Genomic DNA, 21,522 nt, shown 5'->3' with positions numbered 1-21,522 from the left:
CTGATTACAAATCACTTAAATAGAGCATTTGAATTTTCGTGACACTTTTGTCACAACAATCATCATTCTATATTAAGAAAAAAAACCCAACACCCTGTTTCAAAGCTTTTACACTTGAAGTTCAAACTAATTTTGCCTTCAGCTTGTTGATCAGAACAGATGGGACCAGGAAACTCCTGAGGCTTTGCCACAAATAGTATATTCAGAGTCACCCAGTCAGAGACAGCAATGGCTGTTTGCCTGGCACCTGGTAAAAAGAAACAACAGTTGACAGTTTGGGCACTATTTGAGACCTGGAGTCACCAAGAATTTCCAACTTCTGCCACAGGTTTCCCGTATAATCTTCAGGAAGCCATAGGAGGCAGATAGGGATTCAATGAGAGATGAAGATGCAAAAATTTAAATATTTAGACTCCCACTAAAATGGAGATTTAGTCTCTACTGAATGCTTCTCAATTCTTAAAGCCTCTGCTTAAGCCAATTCAGCTGACCCACAAGTAGGGGCTCAATCAGAAGTCTAAGCTTAGACCTCTGTATCTGAGACAACTACCTGCAGACAGCAGAAGACGCCATGCTCTTCTGGACCAGCTGCTGGAAGCCAAGGAAGAAACATTAATGTATCTCAAGTGACAAAGATACCTAACATGTAGGTGACAGACTGAATCAATCCCCTGGCTACAAGATCCTCTGAATAGCTATTCTGCTCTATTGACAGTATTTCCACAACAAACCAAGCCTGCACAATCAATGAAGGGAGCTTAGACACCTTGCACTGAAGTCTAACTTGAAAAGTTTACAGGTAGACTGCGATACAGAAAATTTTATTCATCTTTTTCGTTCATTAAATTGCAAGGTACTGCAGGACAGAGAAATTGGGTCCATATGGATGATGTGAATCATTTTTGAACACATGACATTTCTTATAAAGACTAAAATGATGACATGAAATTTAAGATTTATAATAAATCTTGAAGCTTAGAACACATCTGAATGATGACAGTCCCCTAGAAACATAAAACAGTACACTTTTAAAAATATAACATTGAAAAAAATACTACTGTACACATCAATACTGAATAAAAAACACTGTGAAATTAATGGATTCCAAAAATTAAGCTAGCAGACACAGCAATTGGTAAAGATCAGGAATTATAAAAGGAACTGTAGGAAATATTAGGGATCAGCTGTTTCAAATTACCAGCTCAGCTATGGGCTGGCAACAGAAGAATGCTACAGAATAATCTCCAGTCACATGCACAAAACACATGCTTGAATTCAAGCTCCCTAATTATGACAATGTACATTTTGCAGAGCATAGTTTCTATATTTCAAAAGAACTTTCAAATTATTGGTTAAGTGAATACCATTAAAGAAAACAACAAAAATCTCTACAGTATTTGCATCCTTTTGAACTAATGCTGTGAAGACCTGGAAAGTTCAGTGTAGGTTAAGCTCTCTGTAGGCTACAGTATCGGATTTATTTAATATGTTTTAATAAAAAAATAAAGTGGAAAACCCCAAAACTTGGTTACACCTACAGAAAACAGTCTACGTACAAAGGTTCGTTCTTTGCCAGGTCCATTTGGCTCATCTTTTTACCACAAGAGTAGCACAAATGCAGAGCTCTCAGAAACCATTCAACGCTAGTAATACATCAAGTGACTCAAATGCCCAAATCACAAGGCATTTCAGCATGTCGTTTCCTTTCCTAGCTTTCTCCAATTTGTGTACTGCACCACATTAAACAGATTTTCTGAAATATTGTCACTGTTACAGAACAAACAGCTAGTACTCACATAATTTTTTTTAACTGTTCCTTCCAGTTGCATTAGGAATCCTAATGATCACTTCGATATGATAAACCTAATTAACTGACCAGTATCTTTTTAATGTATGTTTAAATTTTGCAATACATCCTCATATTTAGTTTCATACAGCTACCCAATGACATCAGAGAGGTTCCCTAAAAGGACAAGCTTCCCCACTAATTTTTTGGCATTAGTCCTAAGATGCGTGCAGGATCAGTATATCATTCCAAAATGAGAATGATTTAACCCAGGGAATAAAACTGTCACATATGTCACTCAGTGCAGACAGGAGTGGACTCCAAAGGAAGAAATGTATGAATAAAACCTGTGTTCACAGAACACGACAGCCCCTCAGAAAGGGCAAATCCTACCTCTTGGCTCTGCTAGCCCACACCACTTGTACTGTAATTAAGTAACTTAAAGTTTGCTTTACCCAAAAAGCCACTCAAATCTGGATTCTTTAACTTTTACCCAAAGAATTTTGTAAGGTTACTTGCCTGCAAGTAGAGTTACTTATAAAAGAAGGAAAATAAGATTGCAGAATTGTATTCTATTATTTTTCCTAGATACAGCAAATTAATTTACAACGCCGTTTCAAAAATATGTCTGTATGCCAAAGGCATACACAACTCCATAAATAGTTAAATAAAAGCAATGCTGCTGCTTCAAACAAAGGTCTGGAAAAGAAACAGTACAGAGAGGGTGTCAAAAGCTGTCTTTCAGGAGTCTCAAAAGAGCACTTCAACTGACCAAAGTATTCCAAGCTGAAACTGTGCTGCTTTTCCAGGTTGAGGTAAGCTGAACACTATTTCTTTTCCAGCCCTACTATCCCAAATTACTGCAGCAGCAAACACCCTAAAACATAGACACCTGCACTCCATTCTAGAGCTGCTACGCAGAGGGCACACCGCGTCCCATGGCGGGTCTAAACCAGGCCAAGCTGATCCTGCCACGGGAGGATGCAGTCCCTGCCCGCCTCAAGCCCACCTGCCCTCTCCCTTCCCCTCTCCTACCAGCACAAGTGCGCCTGTAACTGTGCAGGGAGCTGGATAAGAGTTATTTTTTTTTAAGCTCATTTTGCTTTTACTGCTATTTAAAAGTCAAGAAAAAAACTGAGTCAACACAGAGACTACAAGCTTACTAGAAAGCTGAGACTGTCAGACTGGATCTGTAAAAACAACAAGGAGTTATATCTGACTGGAATTCACGCTGAGAAGAACTTTTTGGGTATGCTTATTTTTCCTTTTAACTCAATTATTTCTGCTAAACATAAATACTTTCCCCTTGTATTTCTAAGGTTTGGATTTCTTATGCAGTGAAATTATCTAACCAAATCAAATGCAGCTTACAGAACAGTATTTTCATTCAGTAATAAGAAACAGCAGGTAACCTATTTAGCACACTAAACTACCTTCAGTTTTGTGATAAGACAAAACTCTTACTCCAGTTCACTAGAGGATTGTCAGCTTCCCACACACCCAGCACAGGATACTGAAACTCCAGTCATTAGCAGGTTAAGATAGCCTATAAAGCTTTATGTGCGTGCCACACAATTCAGTCCAGAGTTAGAAGTTAAGCATTACAATGCTCTAATATAGAGCAAAGCTGAGGGCCCGTCATATTAAAAACAAGGGTATAATGGCCAACTGGTATTGTTGTCTAGGAGAGATGTCAGATTCCTTAAGATAACATGAGCATGACTTACACCAGTACCAAAGTCTGCCTCCTCCTCTGTAATTTCAAGCTCCAAAAGATACTAATTTATGCTTGCCCTGAGAGCTTCTATCACACATCCCTGGTTGGTGTCTATTTTTTACAACTGGGAAATGTAAATACATTGTGAAAATAAGACTACATTTTCCAGCAATGTCATTATTTGTACTTCTGCCAATATAAACAGTTTTGGCATATCACAGACAAAACCACCACCATCACTCTTTGGTCATAGTATACAGCTTTCATGCTTAGTATACTTCTGTAGTCGGTGCTGATGTGAGGAAGTACCACATGGGATTTATCCACCTATCAAACAGAAACGCTCAAAACCACCCAGCAACAAACCAACATGGGTCTGAAGTCTAATAGTAACTGGTGTTCCCCACACCCTTAAGAAAAATACGTCTAGCACATTAGTCAATCCCCAAACATCGTCAGCAGCATAATTTCAAAACCACAGATTCTTTCTGCAGCTCCCATTCTCAATGTATTAAGTGGCACCACCTAGGAAAAATCTATGTGGGTATTATTTGTCACATGGAGCAAAGATGAGGTATGGATTGCTTTGGGGCCAACAATACATTCTGTTATTTCTTAGTTAAAAGCTCTTTCTAACTAAGGGGAAGGAAGTTTGCCACATATTTGTGTCATAAGTTTAACATTGGGAGAAACTCAGTAATTTCAATGTTTCTTAACAGATTTTCAAAGAGTCAGCAAAAACCTCAGAATCCACTGTTGACTGAACTTACAACTACATGATTTCCACATAAATGTGACCTACTAAGAAAACTTTACAGACTCAGAAGTAATAGAGAAATATGAGACAGAAGTGCTTAAAACAGTGAAGAGTTCAAGTTCCATTTCCAATAAGGGTTTAAGACCTTGCTTCCAGCTCCAGCTGAGGATAAAGTCTAAATCCCACAGTCTGTGGGATCCCACAGCTGGCTGCTCCCTTTTCTGCTGCATCCCGTCCCCCCCAAAAAAAATCTTATAAAGCTCTTCAGCTGTCATCTACCTGCCTGTTCAAAGAATCATTTAATATTGTTTTGGTCTCTTTGTACCAAATAGGTATGGCATTAGTTTGTAATAACATATGCATCAGCGTTTTAGTTTTCATTTTAAAGATCTTCAATTTTTAAAAAACAGGCTCTTTTTATCTGATCATACCACTTTCTAACTCTTTACAGTACTGATTAAAAAAGGATTCACTCAAATGAATCATTTGAGCAACAAGTAGAATTGAGAACTACACTACTTTTACCAGCTGCAAACCTATCAGCTAAATTCATTTTGCAGAATTTTAACACTATTAATATAAAAATTAAAAAATAGAACAATTCTTTTATAAATGGCTGATGATAACAAATAGCTGTGAGCAAAATTTTTGATTATGTCAGAAATAGAAAAGAAGCAGTCTACTGTCATAAAGTATCTATCAAATCTAACAACTACGATACAGCTCATAACTATTAATTTTGGAGTTTTAATATATATTAAAATAAGGAGTTTTCAATAGCTTTATCACAGTACAATGATTTTATTAAGTGACATGGAAACACACACATCAGCTGCAAGATAAACTCATAAATTGCACTGCATGTGATAGTGATGAGAATAGTTTAGTTACACTGCAAGTAAAAAAGTGAGATTATTAGTAGTAGGAATTTGGTTTTAAAAGCTTGTTTTAAACATGGTTTAACAAGCTGGTGCTGTTACAAAGCAGTAAGAACATCATGCCATTCCTCTGATCACTCCAGCCAAATCTAATCATGATCAGACCAAATGGATGCGATTAAAATACCTGTTTAGCAGTTAAGATTTGACAGAAAAGGACACCCGTTTCCTTTAAAACGAGAACAAAAAAGAATGGCTTCCAGAACTGAGGAAGTAAGATCATTTCCTGCAACTGCATCATAGATCCTACTATAGGACTGCTGCCACCTTGCACCTCACAACTCAGAGCAGAAAGAGTCCCACCTCTTTATAAACACCTTCCAGTATTATTCCATAAATGTACCTAAACTCCAGACAACTGTGAAAAAGTTTAAGTGTTTTTAAGTTGTGGTCAAGATATAAAAGGGAACACCACAAAAGACATTCTTACGGAAGAGTATGATAAACATGCTGAACAAGTATCCAGAACTGCACATGCAGTGGTGGTTACTCTAGCCTTCAGCATGGCAAATATAACGAAGCACTACTAAAAACACTAGCTTAAGAATTACACTGCCCATCTCCTTTGTAGATCTTGAAGAACATAAACACAGTGAGGAAATTTGTTCAGAGACCAAACAAGTTACTCAGAGTCACACAGTAATACACAGGAGAAAGTGGAAGCAGCACCCCCGCCTCCCTCCAAAACACACACAGATTTCTTTTCCACTGACCACAACTTTTTCTTATTTACATGTGACCACACATAATTTCTCAAACACAGTGCCATTCTTCTCCAACCTATCATCGTATATAACATCCTCTGCTACAGTATGATGCTTCATGCCTTTTAAAATGAGCACAGTCATTAGCTTCATCTGTTAAAGTGTATAATAATACTTCATACAACATTAAACATGCTACCACTTAATTGGAACTAAAGTCACATCACAAATGTAATTCCTTTCTTCCAAACTGACAAGAGCCTTTATTGTATTTTCCCAGGTACCTTTCTGGTTCTGCAGCTTAATCGGAGTTAATATATTAGTATTTTTCCTCCCACTATTGCGTAGAAAAAATATTTTTTTAAAATGGCAAGTGATAAACTACTGATAGGGAAAAAGTTAAACTGACTGTGTAAACACACTAGAGAAACACACAGTTAAAACGTATACTTTAAAGCAGAGAGAACTTCCTTTCAGTCAAAGTAATCCGGCTCATCAAGATCACTGAAGTAGCAAGCTGCAGGCAGAGTAAACTGAGGTTTGAAAAATAAAACACGCAATCCTACCGACATAAATCTATTAATGGTATTTTTGAAGAGGGAGAAAGAAGTAACCTAAACCTCGCTGTCTCCCAAACTTGCTCGGTTGTAGCCGTACCACTGGAAAGCCGCATAACCCCAAAATCACAGAGCACGCTAGCGTTCACCGGCGATCCACGCAGCTGAACCCCGGCACACACAGACGTGCAATCGCGGGGAATAAGAGGCGCCGACCGGGGAGCCGGGCTGCAGAAGGCGGCTGCCTTCCTCACACGGGCAAGGCACCACGCACCTGAAGCGAGCCCCGCCAGGCCCCGCGGTGCCCCCGGGCGCAGGGCCCTCGCCGGCGGGGCCGCCCCCCTCGCCCACCGGCCGGCCGCCGCCGGAGCACTGGCTGGGTGCCTGCCCGCCGGAGCGCCCAAGCCCTCCGCGGGCGAGTTTCGTGAGGAGATGCCGAGTCAGCCAAGCCAAACTTTGTCTTTCTCCCCCGGGAGGACGCTGGGGGTGAAGCGGGGCTGCCCCCATTTTGCCCCTCTCAAGAGATCTCCCCACCCCCTGAGGTGACCCGGCCCGGCCCACGTCCCCTTGCCTCGGTAACGCACTGAGCACAGGCGACCGGCAAACACGACGGGCAAAGCCACGTCTCGGCACAGGCAGCGCTCGGCAACCCGCGGCCATGAAGGACGGACCTCAGCGGGCTGCGGGGGCACGGGCACTCCGGCAGCCTCCGCTCCGGCCGGGCCCCGCGGCGGGGGAGGCCCCTCCGGAGCGGCGCTCACCGCCCGGCCCGGCCCGGCCCGTCTCAGCTCAGCCCGCCTCTCACCTCCTTGACGGGGGGGAATTTTTTCCGGCACTCCAGGCTCAGGCCCCGCAGGTCTCCCTGCATGTTTTCCAGCAGCTTCTTCACGGCTTCGGGGCTGCTGGTCCCGGACATGGCGCCGCCGGGCCGGCCCCGGGCCGGGCGCTGTTCCGAGCGGGCAGGGGCAGCGCCTCTCGCTCCGCGGCCCCGGCCGACACGTCTGCGCCCCACACCGGAACCCGTCAGCCGTGGCCCCGGCCCCTTCCCCTCCCGGGCGCCGCCGCCGCCGCCGCCGCCGCCGCGGCCCCCCCGCTCCCACAATGCCGGGCGGCTCAGCGCCGCGCGTCAGGCCGCTTCCGCACACACGGCCCAGGGGCGGGGAGAGCGGCGGCAGCCGGCCCGGGCTCCCGGGGCCGCGTCGGGCCGGAGCGGGGGGTGCTGCCCTTTCCCCGCCGCGTCACTGAAACCGCGCCGGGCCGGGGCGAGGAGCGGGCGGCGTGAAGGGGCAGGAGGCGGCGCTGGGGCCCGGGCCGAGGCGGGCCGGCGGGGAGGGGGCAGACGGCGGCGTTGGCGAAGAGTGGCCCGGGGGGCGGTGGGGAAGGCCCTCGGCCCGCCGCAGGGCACCGGCAGGAGGCCTTCAGCGGCCGCCACCCCGGCCGAGCGGCTGGAGGGGGCCCCTCTCGCCGAGGCCGGCGCTCGGGGGGAGGTGGGCGCTGAATGCGGTTTAAAAAAAAAACCCAAAACCCCAAAAAGCCTGGCAGATGTTGGGTTTTCCTTGTGAATCGTCAAGTTCTTGGCTTTCTCCTGCAGGGGTGAAGGTTTGTGCCCATCGCGACCCGTGTGTGCGTACGCAGCCTTCCATGGTTTCCTCCAGGCGAAGCCAGAGTGAATCCTTCCTGGAGAAGTTTAAGATAAGCACAGGCAGGGCAGAAAGGGGGGACAGGGTGGCAGTCGGGTCTCGGGCACCTTCCTTGTCACCAGCAGCTGCTCGGCAGTGTCCCTCTGAAATCCAAAAGCTTTTCAACCAGCTGGTTTTAACCCATTTCAAAAGCAGGGAACCGAACGACGTAAGATGTTCAACCGCAATGCTCCCTGCGTGCCTTCAGCCACGGCAAAGGCTTCCTTCAGGAGGACGCCGTCCATCATCGAACAGTTGACATTTCACGAAGGTCTTGGCCTCTGTTGCAAGAATTCTTTCTCCGTATTCTGGTTGCTGTCAATCCTGTACTGTGGTGGCTGCCTCTCTGTAACGCAGCATGATTCTGTTGCCCTTCCATAAACCCAGGGAGCTGGAAAACATTCTTGAGTTTCTCCAGTCTGTAGTTTTTAAACTTGGGAATCTTGAAAAAAAACTATGAAGAATCAGAACGGAGAATAAATTTTTACTGCCTTACTATTTAAAATAATTTTATTTTAAATAATGGCTTTTCTTCAGACTTCCCAGAAAGTCTTCAGTCTTACTCAGAGAATGTTCTAAGATTTTTTTATCTTTTTCTGTGTGTGTCTTATAATGAAAAAGGGAAAAGAACTTACTAGAAATTTGAGTGTCCCTACTTCCCTTCTCGTATGTTGGAATTCGTTTACTGTGTTCACATCATACCATAAACAGGCTTCCACTGGCACAGTACTGTACACTGTGCCTGTAGACATAAATCTTTAGGTGTGCTTTATAAGGCAAAAAGTGCGGGATTGCTTTCTAAATAATTTGTTATTTTAAAGGTCTTTATTTTTACATCCTTTTCAAATTGGCTGTTAACTTGACAGAACTGGATAAATGGATGTGAGTTTTTAAAACTGCGTGTAATGCTGGCACAACTGAATTAGGTGGTCAAACTTTATGTGCCTTCAGACAAGGAATCAGGATTTCACCCGTGTGTTTAGTAAACTCAAACCCATGATTCTGTAATATTGTTATGCTTTCAAAATGCATTGCTCTGTGTATTCTCAAAAGCTTTGATTTTTGTATGCTTACTTAAAAAAACCGCAAGACTGTTGTCTTCAACAGAACTATTTACATGCTTAACCAATAAGCATTTTCCTAGGGATTTTCCCATCCAAGTGCTTCCATTCTGGGCTTCAGTTGATGGCAGTTCACAGACCAGTCCAAGTACCTTCGTAAGAAACATGGATGATAATTTGCTAGGAGAATGAGTCAATTAATTATTGACTATGCGCAGGTATTTCTTAGGTAAGCTTTAATGATTTACTTCCTTTTTTGTTGTTTGGACATTTCCGCCTATTTACTGTATATGATGAGCTGTGGGTGTATTGGTATGCCCTGAATCTACTTGTCTGCTGAACTAAAACGATTGAAATTTCTTGTGAAATGAGGGTCAGCAAGCTGTTCTATAACATTGCCTATCTTGCAAAAAGGGAGCAAGTATTTCGGGTAGAATTTGTCTGAATGTGACATCTTGAGTTAAAGCATGCCACTGTCATCATTCTCCCTGTAATCAAAATGAGGAAGATGAGGAAAACTGTCATATGGCCGTATTTCCCTGTTAATGGTGAGACAAGAAAGAACTGAGATCAATCACATTTAAAACAAGAAAATTAGTATGTGTTAGATTGTATGTGCATACTAATTTCCTGCAAATCTTACTGTTTTGTTTAACCAGACTACTGTAAACATTCAGTTTGAATGGGGGGTTACTCTTACATTGTGAATGCCTGATAAGTTAACTTATATGAAAGATGGACAATGTTTTCTTTAATCAAAGCCATAGCAGAAAATTTGTCCACCCTTCCTCAGAGTAATGCCAACTGCTGAAGTAAAAAGTAGTGAGGGAATAGATGATTGCTGCATTTGAGTAAAATTGACAGCTTGTTGCTGTAGGATTTTTTTGTTAAGGATTGTGTAAAAAATTGTAAGAATATTTAAGAACCATAAGTAGTGGTAAATACTTTGGAATATAAACTATTACACCTCTTAGAAACAAATGTTTTATGTATGGTTTGTTTATGCTGTCACTTGCACTGTTTGTGTAAAATGATGGCTTCTTGAGAAAAAGCAGATTATTTCATGATGTTAATTATTTGTATCATATTAAATTTACCTGCTGATTATCTGTCCTTTCTTATTCCAGGTGTGTCGTGGCATAGAACTGGGAGCATGCTACAGGTTTTCTGTATTGTAACAGCTTGATAGCAACCCTGCCACCTCTATTAAGTGTAACATATAAAAATTTTTTTGATCTGTTTCTGGCTGACGTTCCAGCCTTTTCACTAATCTCAATTTGCTCAGTGCTCTGTTTTGTAGACCAGGAAAAAAAGGACCGTATGCTACTCCGCTCATAAGCAAAAAATATTAACATTCTCGATTCTTAAAATCATTTTCTCTTCTTATTACATTATAGAATCTTAGATTTATTAATCTGCTGAGATGCATGAAAAAAATTTTTACTGCGGCTCTTCAGTTGTCTGGAATGATGCCTAGTGTTTAGCTTTCAGTCATCCACTGTCCTCTCTGCAGATTAACAGCACCCTTCTTTAACTATGTCAGGCAAAACTGGACATAAAATTGCAATAGTACCCAACTCACAGTACTGGAATGCAAAATTAATCTTAGAATACTGTAGCAATGTACTCTGGGGAATTTCATCTGCTGCTAAAATTGAGATAATTGTAACTTTTTAGTATCACATATTTTCTGTTTATACATTGTGATGCTTTTTGAGCCAAGTGCAGCACTTAGGAATTTGGTGAGACCTGCTGTTAGGATCTTAGGAAATTTGGTATAAAATTACTTTAGTAAGCAACATTTCTGTTAATTAAAAGTGGGTTTTTTAGATCAAGTGCAGTCTCCTGTGTATCTTTTCTATTTCTGTGTTTGATACTTAAATCTCAGTGACTTAGTTTAAAATTTGTTCTATTGGCATACTTCAGTTTTTATCATTTACATTTATCATACATATCTTTTCAACTACCAGCTTTGACACTCAGTCTGCTCAGCATTGGCAGCCAAATACAGCAGGATTGCTCATGGGTTTGGAAATAAATCTTACAAGTGGTTGCAGAATTGAAAACTCTTTCAGATCTGCTGAATACGAGAATTGGGAACTATACACATGCCTGAATCTCAGGTGCATCCCTTAAACACAAGATAGTCTTTCTCACTGTTTTGATGTATCTATGCATTTTGTAAATGCAGATTTATTAGTTAAGCTAAACCAGAGCAGTGAAACTATTTAAACTAGCCAGCATCCTTTTAAGTTACACTGATTTATTTGTGAATGTGACTTACTGTGATTGCATTTCATTGCAGTAGGTACTGTTGCATGTATTCCTAACCCTGAGTAAAAGTGCTTGCCTGTCTTTTGGTATTTTTTAAATGCCTGAGTTTCAATTCAAGTCGCTTTTGTATCGGAAAGTGGAGCAGTGTATGTGGACATCTCTGAGGGCATGTTTTTGACCAGCAAGTTAAAAATGCTAGTTAGCTGTTAAGCTAATTTTGTATTGCGCTGCAATTATTATATTGTTGTTTGCTTTGTTATTAAATTATATGTTATTTTTGTGATGGACAGTGGGTGATTGAAATCATTCCCTGTAGCTTTATGGCCCTAATTACCAACAAAAATGCTCATGAGACCTATTGTGATTCATTAAATTACCTCTTGGAACCAATGTTGATGTTCATTCCAAATGATGCACATCAGTCCTTTTGATTCAATTAAACATCGGACAGTGTTTGGCTGTTTTAATTTCAGGTGTTTACTCCTAGTTGTAGTCCATTCTGATAGATGTATGCAGATGCAAACCGAGTATGAGAAGAGGGTTCTGTCGCCACACTTTACAGAGGCAAAGCTGTCAGATTTCACTGTGGCAATGAATTGGTTTCACACTGATGGGAAGAATCACGGCTTTTCCTCTGAGTTAGCTTTACTAACACTCCTGTATACTTTTGTAACTGGTACGAATCTATACATAGTAACAGTACTAAACAAACTTCAGGATATGAAATACCATCAGTTGTGCAATCATGTAAAGGTGTTTGCAGACATCTCTGGTGTTTTTTTCCACTGCAGAGTTAAGAGTCATGATGGGGAGACTTTTGCCTCATAGTGGTTTGAACACAGAGACTGATATCAACAGGCAAAGTTAAATTTTAAGTTAGAAGAAGGGATGGATTAATACAAAATACTTCCTGTAGTTCTTTATAAAAACCTATGCGTTGTATTGGTCCGTGTAAGTACAAAGAAGCCCTATGCATATGTGAACACCTCAAAAGCTCTTTCTTAAATTACGGACACAAGAAATTGTTGTGACCATAAATGGGTTACAATCAGAGGTAATAACATCCCTCTAGTGCCTGTTTGGGATTTTTTTATGGGATAGAAGGGAAGCCGTTGTTCCTTTAGGATGTGCCTGTATGAGGAAGTTAGATCTACCAGCAAATTGAAAAATACTTTGTTTTCCAGCATGAATTCCCCTTCTTGTGAATTTAGCCTTTGTTCCTTTTTGCGTAAGTGTGAGCATGTATTTACATGTTAGTACACATTTTGTTTGTATATTTGCTTGTTAATACACATTTTATTTTGTTTAGTCAACTAAGGGGCAATCCCAGCTGCTGTCTGGCAGTGAATCATCCTCTTTGTCATTAGCAAACTATCAGTAATTATGTCACATTATCTTTAAGGTCATTGACAAAAATGTTAAATACCAATGCCCAAAATGTCAGACTTATGACATGTACTAGGTGCTCAGCAATTATTCCCTATTGAGTTACGGCACGATCACTTCAGGCACTACACACAAATCTCTCAACCAGAGGCTTAGATGCTACCATGACTCTTGTATAACCAGCCAGCAAAGCTGTTTTTCCATTTTTTTCCTGCTTGAATCTTGTCCAAACAGATTCTCAAAGCAGTGGGTTTCTTTTTTGCATTGCCCTTTTGAGTACTGGTAATTGAATCAGCTGAACCTGTTAAAGTCTTTTCTGAGAAAGGACTGCTGTCCACTGCTTGAATTAATTTATTGCTGTCTTAGAGCTAGCAACAGATACATGATATTCACAAAATCTTACCAGCAGCTCCTGTACCCTTCGTACTTAGAACTGAGGATGAGTCAGGACTGATTAAATAACTTTTCCAGCTCACACAGGAAGTATGTGGCTGGCCTAGGGAAATAAACCTTACTCTGTGCGTTAAACTGAATCTGTCTTTCATTTCCTTACACAATAAATATTATTTATTAGGTAACGGAATTATTATCTATTCAGGCAGTACCTGTGAATTTTCCCTGCATGGTATGTAACGCAGTCCATTCATGATACCTTTTTTTGATGCCAAGTGTAGGAAATACAGAAACCACGATGCAGATTTTACTTGACAGTTGTTTACATTGAAAAACCCCATGCTGACCATCCCTGCTACCATCTCAACAAGTACCACAGCCTGAGGTTCACGGTCAGTGGATGAAGAAAACTTCAGTGATGTTGCACTTCTGATCAGGATTTACAGCAATCTTCATGTCTGTTATTAGCAATTTTGGTTTAGAAATAAAGGCATAGATGTGTTTGAAGGAAAGTAATTGTGATTCTAGTCAGTGTTGTTTGATTCAGAGCTCTTGCAGTGGACAGTGGATTTAGCTGCACTCTTGGGAGAAGTCTCATCCTGAGTATCTCATTCTGACTGCAGGATGTGTAATGTAAAAATGCCTGTCAAGAATGTCAGAAATATGCGTTGTGCTGCAGTCTGTTTATTTGCTGCTCTCTCATCTAATTGCCAAAAACCTCCCTACATCTTTTTAATAAATTCCTTTTTATCTCTTCTTCAGCTTGTATGAAAATTATGGAAATACTTCCAGACACCTAGTAACCTACAGAAAATCTACTAATCACAAAGCAACACTAGAAAGGAGAAGGGTGTTCCCCTGTGTAAAAATAATTCTTTCTGGCTGCTGCAGCAGAGAGGAGAAGCTGCTGGATGCTTTCCCCAGGCTCTGGTGAATCCTTTAAGATAATCGTTCCAGATTGCAGCCCTGGGGCTGCTGAGTGATCCTATTACTGAAGGAGAGTTTCCATCTACTGAATAGATGTTAGATCCTTTGTGTTAGGGGTGGCCTCTGTCTATTTAGCCAGTGTTGCAGTAATATCTATGAAATACAGAAAATATCTGTAAAAATGGATATACTCACTATATTCACGTTAGTAGCATGGAGGCCAGCACACTAGTTCGCTATTCTTTTCTCACACTGTGACGGCTACACTGCTGGCATGACCAACTTAATTTGTAGCTGACTTAGACCAGCCTAGAAAAGACTCAGTATGGCCATGTACTTCTGAGAGCCTCCAGCACAACTGTTTGCAAAGATAACTGAAGCGTGACCACTCAGTTATTTCTATAAACCATAAGGATTAGAGATTTCTTATGGAAGAGATCTTGATGAAGAGCTCTTTGGTACAGAGACCTTGATTCACCTTGTATGTTACGCTCATCTTTGCTGCTTTATGAAGATTTAGACCTCTTCTTATTTCATTCAAAGGACTTTGCCCTTGATAGAAATACTTGTATGGCTGCATGTGTGGCTGTGTTTATGAGCAGCAGTCTGGAAGAAATTTTGTTACTCAGGTTGGGTCAAAACAGATAAACAGAATGAACATACTTCTCTGAGAATTTGGAAGACATCCAAAGAAATCTAGTCGTAAAGAGCCAAATGCTTTCCTTCATAGTAAAATGACTATACAGCTCACCTCCACATGTGAATATGTATTCCCAATAAAGCAGATACATACCACAGTACGTATCTATGTCCTGGGTCATGTGCAAGCAGGTACATCCATATCCAAGGATGTGTATCTGCGGCAATTTCGTAATTATTACTGATATTTGGGGAGCATTTCTAGAAGTTTTATTCAGGATTTCACAAATGGGAGCCCCTTTCTGCAACCCACTCCCAGGGCATGGTAGATGAGCTTGTCTGCCTCCTCACGCTGGTGCGTGGATGTGCTCTTGGCTGACTGCTGGCTGGAGCATAGGAAATTCCAGGTCTGAACAGTCGCTCTTCCAGCTAAGAGCCAAGCCCTGGCACTACTGAATGGATCATTAAGTGGGATGTGCCAGAAGCTCGTGTGAAACTTGTTCAGCCAGTCTGAGACCTTATTTCCCTTTGGCAGCATGATCACCAGTAGATTCCTATGGCTCCAGTCTTAACTAACAAAACCACGCCATGATCTAAGAAGATCTGATAAACAATTTAATTATAAAATTAGCAGTTAACATGTACTAAGTATTGACAAATTCTTTGCCAAATGTCTGTGCTCCTGACCAGCTCAGGCACACTGTGGTATGGGGGGTACAAATGTCTGGTGGACTTGAGTGTCTTACTCTGTTGGAGGCAGGATCACAGAAAGCCAGGACCAGCCTTACCGACAGAGTTACAGTAGGGTTTCAAAGAACTTGACGCTTCATTTTTTTTTTCCCCTTCAGGACATTTGGAGCCTTCCTTTGTAAACCTATTCCTCAACATTATTAACATATCTACTGCTCTCAAGACATTTGCCAATACTTGGACACATAAACTGCAGCTTTCTAGATAATGACTAGGTGAGGACACGTGTCAAAAAATAATATGGGTCTTCTATTACTGTTATGGGTCTTCTGTTACTGTGTTATTTAAAAATGTCCTAATAACGTGCTAGAATCACCTCTAGATTGTTTCCTTTCTAGTGGTTTTCTGTATCTTTCACTAAGAAGTTTAATCCATTGCTAGGAACCAAAGTACTTTTGTTTTCTTTCTCAACAAGGCAACCCACATCTATCAGAGATTTCAATTCTTAGTCGCCGGTGACTTTTGCAGTATTTGCTTTTTTTTAATCATAGGGCTCTGCTTTTTTTTAGAGTGTGTTTGAAATCCTCTACCACCTCCTTATTAGTATCCTACAGCTACTTTCTCGTTACATTCATCTTTTCCATTCATGCAGTATAGGCTTTTCCATACTCCTGCCCTTGTCTTATCTGTGATTCATCATTTTTATATACATTCACAGTTCTGCACAATTTCTTCCTCTTTGCCATGAGTTCTTTTACTTTGGTCTCCTACTGGTGTAGAGTGACATTGGATTACTTGCTGTGTTTGTTCTGGAATGGAGTATGGAAATTTAAATCTTAAATCTGGTTTGTTTCCTTTTATTTTTAACTGCACATTTGTTCACAGAAGTCTTGGGAAGATTTTTATTGGTTAACTAAATTAAGTCAGTATGTCTATGTGGGCTTTTTATTTCAAGGAAAGAATATCGTGTCTGTCAAATTCTAATAATATTGTCAAATGCTACTGGGAGAACAGGGACATTATAATCCATCACACTTGATATTAAGGGAGCAATTTACATCACAAAAATGAGCTTTCTAAATGACAATCTCAGACTGAGCATGACGTTAACCAAACAGAAATCCAAAGATTATAGAGAGAGCATAACAAAATGCTTCCCATAGTAAGTAGTTCTACACACTTTCTTCATTTATCTCTTAATCTTTGCCACCTTATCTGAAAAATATTACAGAAATATCTAAGGTTCCATTTCCTGAAGACAGCTTCTAAGGCGTTATTTCCTATACTAAAAATCAACATGTACATCTAATTTCCTCCAATTGTGTAAAAATAAGTTAATTCAACAATTCAGGATATTTTATGAAGAAAGTTCTATTGTCTGCATCCTATCAGTTGATTGTGGTTATTCATCAGAAATCTGAATATTTTTATTATGCTTGATCAAAACATTTCCTTTGACTTTGTTGCCCAAGTGTAGTTCATTAATCTAAAATGTTCACAAAATTTTTTTAATTGAGAATTTGGAAACAAAAAAAAAATTAGTATATAAATTATTTTATTTTACAGTAAAATCCAAAACCATTCATATAGTGTCAGAGGCCAGAAACTCATTGGTGGCAGAGAATTTTTTAAAGTAAAAGATGTGAAAATCAAACTGCAGTTATTGACAGTCCTAGTAGACTTTTGAAAAATGTGTCTGAATCTAGGTCTCAGCTCTATAAGTTGTATTTAGGATCCATGTCATACATGGCAAAGTTGTTCAGGACGTCAGTCTCACCAAATAAATAGGTTATTTAGAGACTGCATTTAATTCATTGAGTAGCTATTAGGTAATGCAAAATTAGTCAACATGACTAATATGTTTTATTTGATTTGGCTAATGCAAGTATAGAGTAGCAATGCTGCCTAACTTTTATTGACCTGTTCACTTGCCGCTGAATTATATCAAGGTTTATGGAAGCTGCTGCTTCCCCATTGGAATGGGGGGAGCAGAACTCAGATAGGATCCAGATACCTTTTCCTCTTACTCAGCAAATTGCCCAAGGAAGGCAGTCCTGTATGAGCAGTCCTAAACTGTGTATTTTGTATGACTGAGAAAGAATCATCTGAGTTGGCAGAAGCGATGTTCTGGAGCACAGGCCTTATGAGGAGCGGCTGAGGGAACTGGGGTTGTTTAGCCTGGAGAAGAGGAGGCTGAGGGGAGACCTTATCGCTCTCTACAACTCCCTGAAAGGAGGTTGTAGTGAGGTGGGTGTTGGTCTCTTCTCCCAAGTAGTTAGCGACAGCACGAGAGGAAATGGGCTGAAGCTGCGCCAGGGGAGGTTTAGGTTGGAAATTAGGAAAAATTTCTTTACGGAAAGGGTGGTCAAGCATTGGAACAGGCTGCCCAGAGAAGTGGTGGAGTCACCATCCCTGGAAGTGTTCAAAAAATGGGTAGACGTGGCACTTGGGGACATGGTTTAGTCTAGTCTACCCTTGATTGGCTTAGAGTAGACTTGGTAGTGTTAGGTTAATGGTTGGACTGGATGATCTTAAAGGTCTTTTCCAACCTAAGCGATTCTATGATTATATGATTCTACGATTCTATGTTCTTTGTATTTGCTTTTAATAGGTATAGATGATACTGAGTTAGTAATTACTGTCCCTTCTGTTTGCAGACTTTCTCCTCAGCTGAGAGACACGCTCACATTTACACAACACCCACAGCGCAGTCCGTATTTCATAACGTTGACAGATGTTGAAAACAAGCATAGCTCATCTGAATTCTTTCCAGACACCCTTCGCTGTTTTCTGGAAAACGCCTTCGTGCCCCCAGAGCTGGCTGCAGACCTCATTTCAGCTGCACGATGTGTAGGTTTTAATTATCATTTTTGAGGAACCATGCATTTTTCAACAGGGGCATGTCTGAACCAGTCATCATGCTTTTAACACTTTGTCACGGAAAAGCAGGGATGTTCTTCCAGCATCGCAAAGAAAGAAGGAAAACAGAGATGTGTGATTCAGTTTAGGCAGTAACTGGGTGGAAGAGTTACTTTCAGGAAATGACAATAAATCCAAGAGGTCGTTCAGATGGGATTTGGAGCGGCTTCATGAGTTTAAGTTCATAGCAATGGGGCAGGAAGGGAAGAAAAATCATGCCGTTTGCTACCCAGAAACAAGAGCATGGGTTTTATTCCAATATTAATGAATTCTTACACCACCAGCCAGCGAAGGCCTTCCCTCAAACCATGCTGAGCTCAGAGCAAACACCTACAGCCAAAACTTTTAAGTGATTTGTAAGCGGTGCCATTAGGTCTGAAGAGGGAGGAACGTTCCTCTGAAAAGGACGGGGTGTTTATGGATTGACGGATCCCAAAGCGGAGGCAGGTGGCTCAGACTAAGCCCCCATCCCGGCCAGGGAAGGCCGGCTGCACTTCCCCGCTGCCTCCCTCCCCGGCCCAGGGAAGGCGTCCAGCCCAGAGTTAACACAGCACCCACCGCTTGCCTCCGCCGCTCGTTCCGCTGGTATCTTCCTTCTCCTGGTTACAAAGTGATTGCGTAAAAGGCTCCTACACGTACCTCTATTTCCAGATTGTCTGGTTTCAGTTTTGAACCATTGGTTCTTTGGATGTTTCTCTCCGCTCCAGTACCCCTGCGTACAGTTAGTCCCCCCCTCGTAAGGCATCGCACACAAATTGAGGCACTGCCGAGCAGTCTTTCTGAGAAAACAATTCTTTATATGTTAGTGTATATCAAATGTATTTACTCTGGGGTTGTAACTTTTTTTCTATAGCGCCTCCCAAGTTACAATCTGAACTTTTAAAAGGCAGTAACTGAAACGGTGTTTTCCCAGGATCCTTACCACAGACCTGGGCAGGTTAAGTCAACTTCTTATTTCTGCTTATGTATCCAAGGACAAGTTCTTTTGCTCCTGTTTCACACTGGGAGCTCACGCTCAATTGCTTGTCCACCAGGGCTGCACAGGATTTAGGGGTACTGGCTACTTTCCACCTTTCTGTAGCTATAATCTGTATTTTCCACACCAAATAAAAACATTAATTGAAGACCAAGTGTCACTAACTTCTTCACTAACACCCCTGTTCCACAATGATTTCCTAATGGAAACTATTTTGAGATTTTTGGTTGGTTCCTAAACTTTGTATCAGGTGATACTGCGTAACACTCATTTTTGATGAAAGTAATGTGATACTTAAGGTGATAATTACATACCAAGCACTTAAATAATTCTAGGCACACTTACATTATAATATTTATATTTTTTTCCATTAGTGCCCCCCCCCCCCAAAATGAAACTTACTTTTCATAAAACCAGACTGATTGATATGAGTTCTTTATCATTTGAGTCCTGTATCAGCTTTTGCACTATTTGGCCCAGGATGACTGTTAATGCTACCTGACATATTGTAACCCAGTTCATTCCCTAGTTAATGGATAATTGGTCATAAATTTGTCACATTTGGACTCTTCTGTGGTTTCCATGCTATTCCAAGATTTAATTTCTTTTCAGTAAGACAGGTCCCCCTGCCTGCCTCAGGAGCACACTGTGCCAGTAAAGCATGCAATGTTGGAACTAAGAAAGTGGAACTGTTTTCACAATTTGTTTACCCCCCAAGGAAAAAGAACTAAAAATCTGAAGAGAGCAATTTGTCTGCAGACTCAGAATATGCTTATTCTATCAAATATAGCTTTCATATTAACTGTTTCACTACCTTTATAGTGATTTTCTTTGTCAAAGTAACTAGTACTTAGAAACAATGAGAAACCATACCCTGAAATTACAGAGTCCGACATCAAGGAAGGCAGCACAACTTTTGAAGAAAACTGGTAGGTTTGCCAATTAATTTCTTTGCCTGCCATACTGACTTCCCTCTAAAGATTTCAAAAAAAGCTTAAAAAACCCACGCTGCACTCCATAACGCAGTGCTGACTTGCTGGGAAAGCTAGAAGGGGTTGCAGCCTTCCAATTAGCGACTAGCCATAGATGCAGGAGATGTTTCTACATCGTCTGGCAGGGTAATATCTGACAGCTTTTCTTGTCTGTCATCTCGACTGGAAGTTGCAAACTTCCCTTCAGCGTGCCAGGAAGGCAGGTAGGACTTTAATTTAAGCAGATGATAGATCAGGGAACTGATCTGTACAGAAGCATCCAGAATGAAGCCAGCTAGAAGAAGAGGTCCTGGGCAGTATCTCCTCACCTCTCCTTCCCTCCCAGCCCTTCTTTCACTGATGTATTGCTGGCACAAAATCTGTGAAGTAAATGGGAATTGCAAGCTGTCTTCTGCCTCCTACTCTGTTTTGTTTCTGTGACTCTCACATTAACAAGGTTAACTCTGTCTTATCATTTTGGGGTTTATGCTGATAGTTATAGCCATCAAAAAGCTTGATGTCAATTTAACTGAAAAAAGAAAGATTTTTATCGGACATGATTCATAAAAAGATTTTAGGACCCTCTTTCTTCTCTATATAAATGACTAGTTGAGTGACAACAACTTTTGATAGACACCATAAAGAATAATATGCTTTCTGTAGTTTTAAGCATGTCCACACTGGATGAATGATCATATCTTACGTGTGAATACCTAATAGTTTTATGAAAACTCACAACTTGGCTGAATTCCCAGAAACCTTTGAGACAGTCATATAGAAATGCTACTGATTTTTATATCTGATTAGGAAGCTTACAAACTCAGTGTGTATAATCTTGGAAGCCAAATTAACAATAACAACAACAACAAAAAATTAGAAACTATCTAGGTAATGTTGTCCTAACTAAATGTTACTTTGATCAATACCCTTTTAAACTCTATCTGGATGATCCAGCTATTAGTAGGTAAGTACATTCATTCAAATATAAGAAGCCATATATGTGTGTATATATATATGCATTTTCAAAGGGAGAATGAAGTGTGTTAGGAGACTGAGTTATCAGATATTAAAGCTCCAATCTCCAAACTCCAAAGTGAAACTTTGGTAAGTCAAACCAGATCCTTTGCTCCTTCGCGATTTTTCCAAGC

At 40.9% G+C, this 21,522-nt stretch overlaps 1 protein-coding gene across 6 annotated transcripts in view; it reads right to left on the bottom strand.

Moving 5' to 3' along the window:
- MON2 (MON2 regulator of endosome-to-Golgi trafficking) overlaps positions 1 to 7,375 on the bottom strand; it is a 117,455-nt gene extending 110,080 nt beyond the window's left edge. For 4 of the 6 annotated variants that reach the window (XM_075704619.1, XM_075704629.1, XM_075704639.1 and 1 more), the window contains exon 1: positions 7,265 to 7,375. In XM_075704619.1, coding sequence (XP_075560734.1) covers positions 7,265 to 7,375 — 111 coding nt within the window. The remainder of the gene's footprint in view (positions 1 to 7,264) is intronic. The other 2 variants (XM_075704647.1, XM_075704674.1) reach the window with 1 other exon arrangement.
- Between the last annotated feature and the right edge of the window lie 14,147 nt (positions 7,376 to 21,522).

Source organism: Pelecanus crispus, chromosome 1 (genome assembly GCF_030463565.1).
Source record: "Pelecanus crispus isolate bPelCri1 chromosome 1, bPelCri1.pri, whole genome shotgun sequence".
Taxonomy (NCBI): Eukaryota; Metazoa; Chordata; class Aves; order Pelecaniformes; family Pelecanidae; genus Pelecanus; species Pelecanus crispus.
This window is presented reverse-complemented; position numbering and strand designations above follow the sequence as displayed.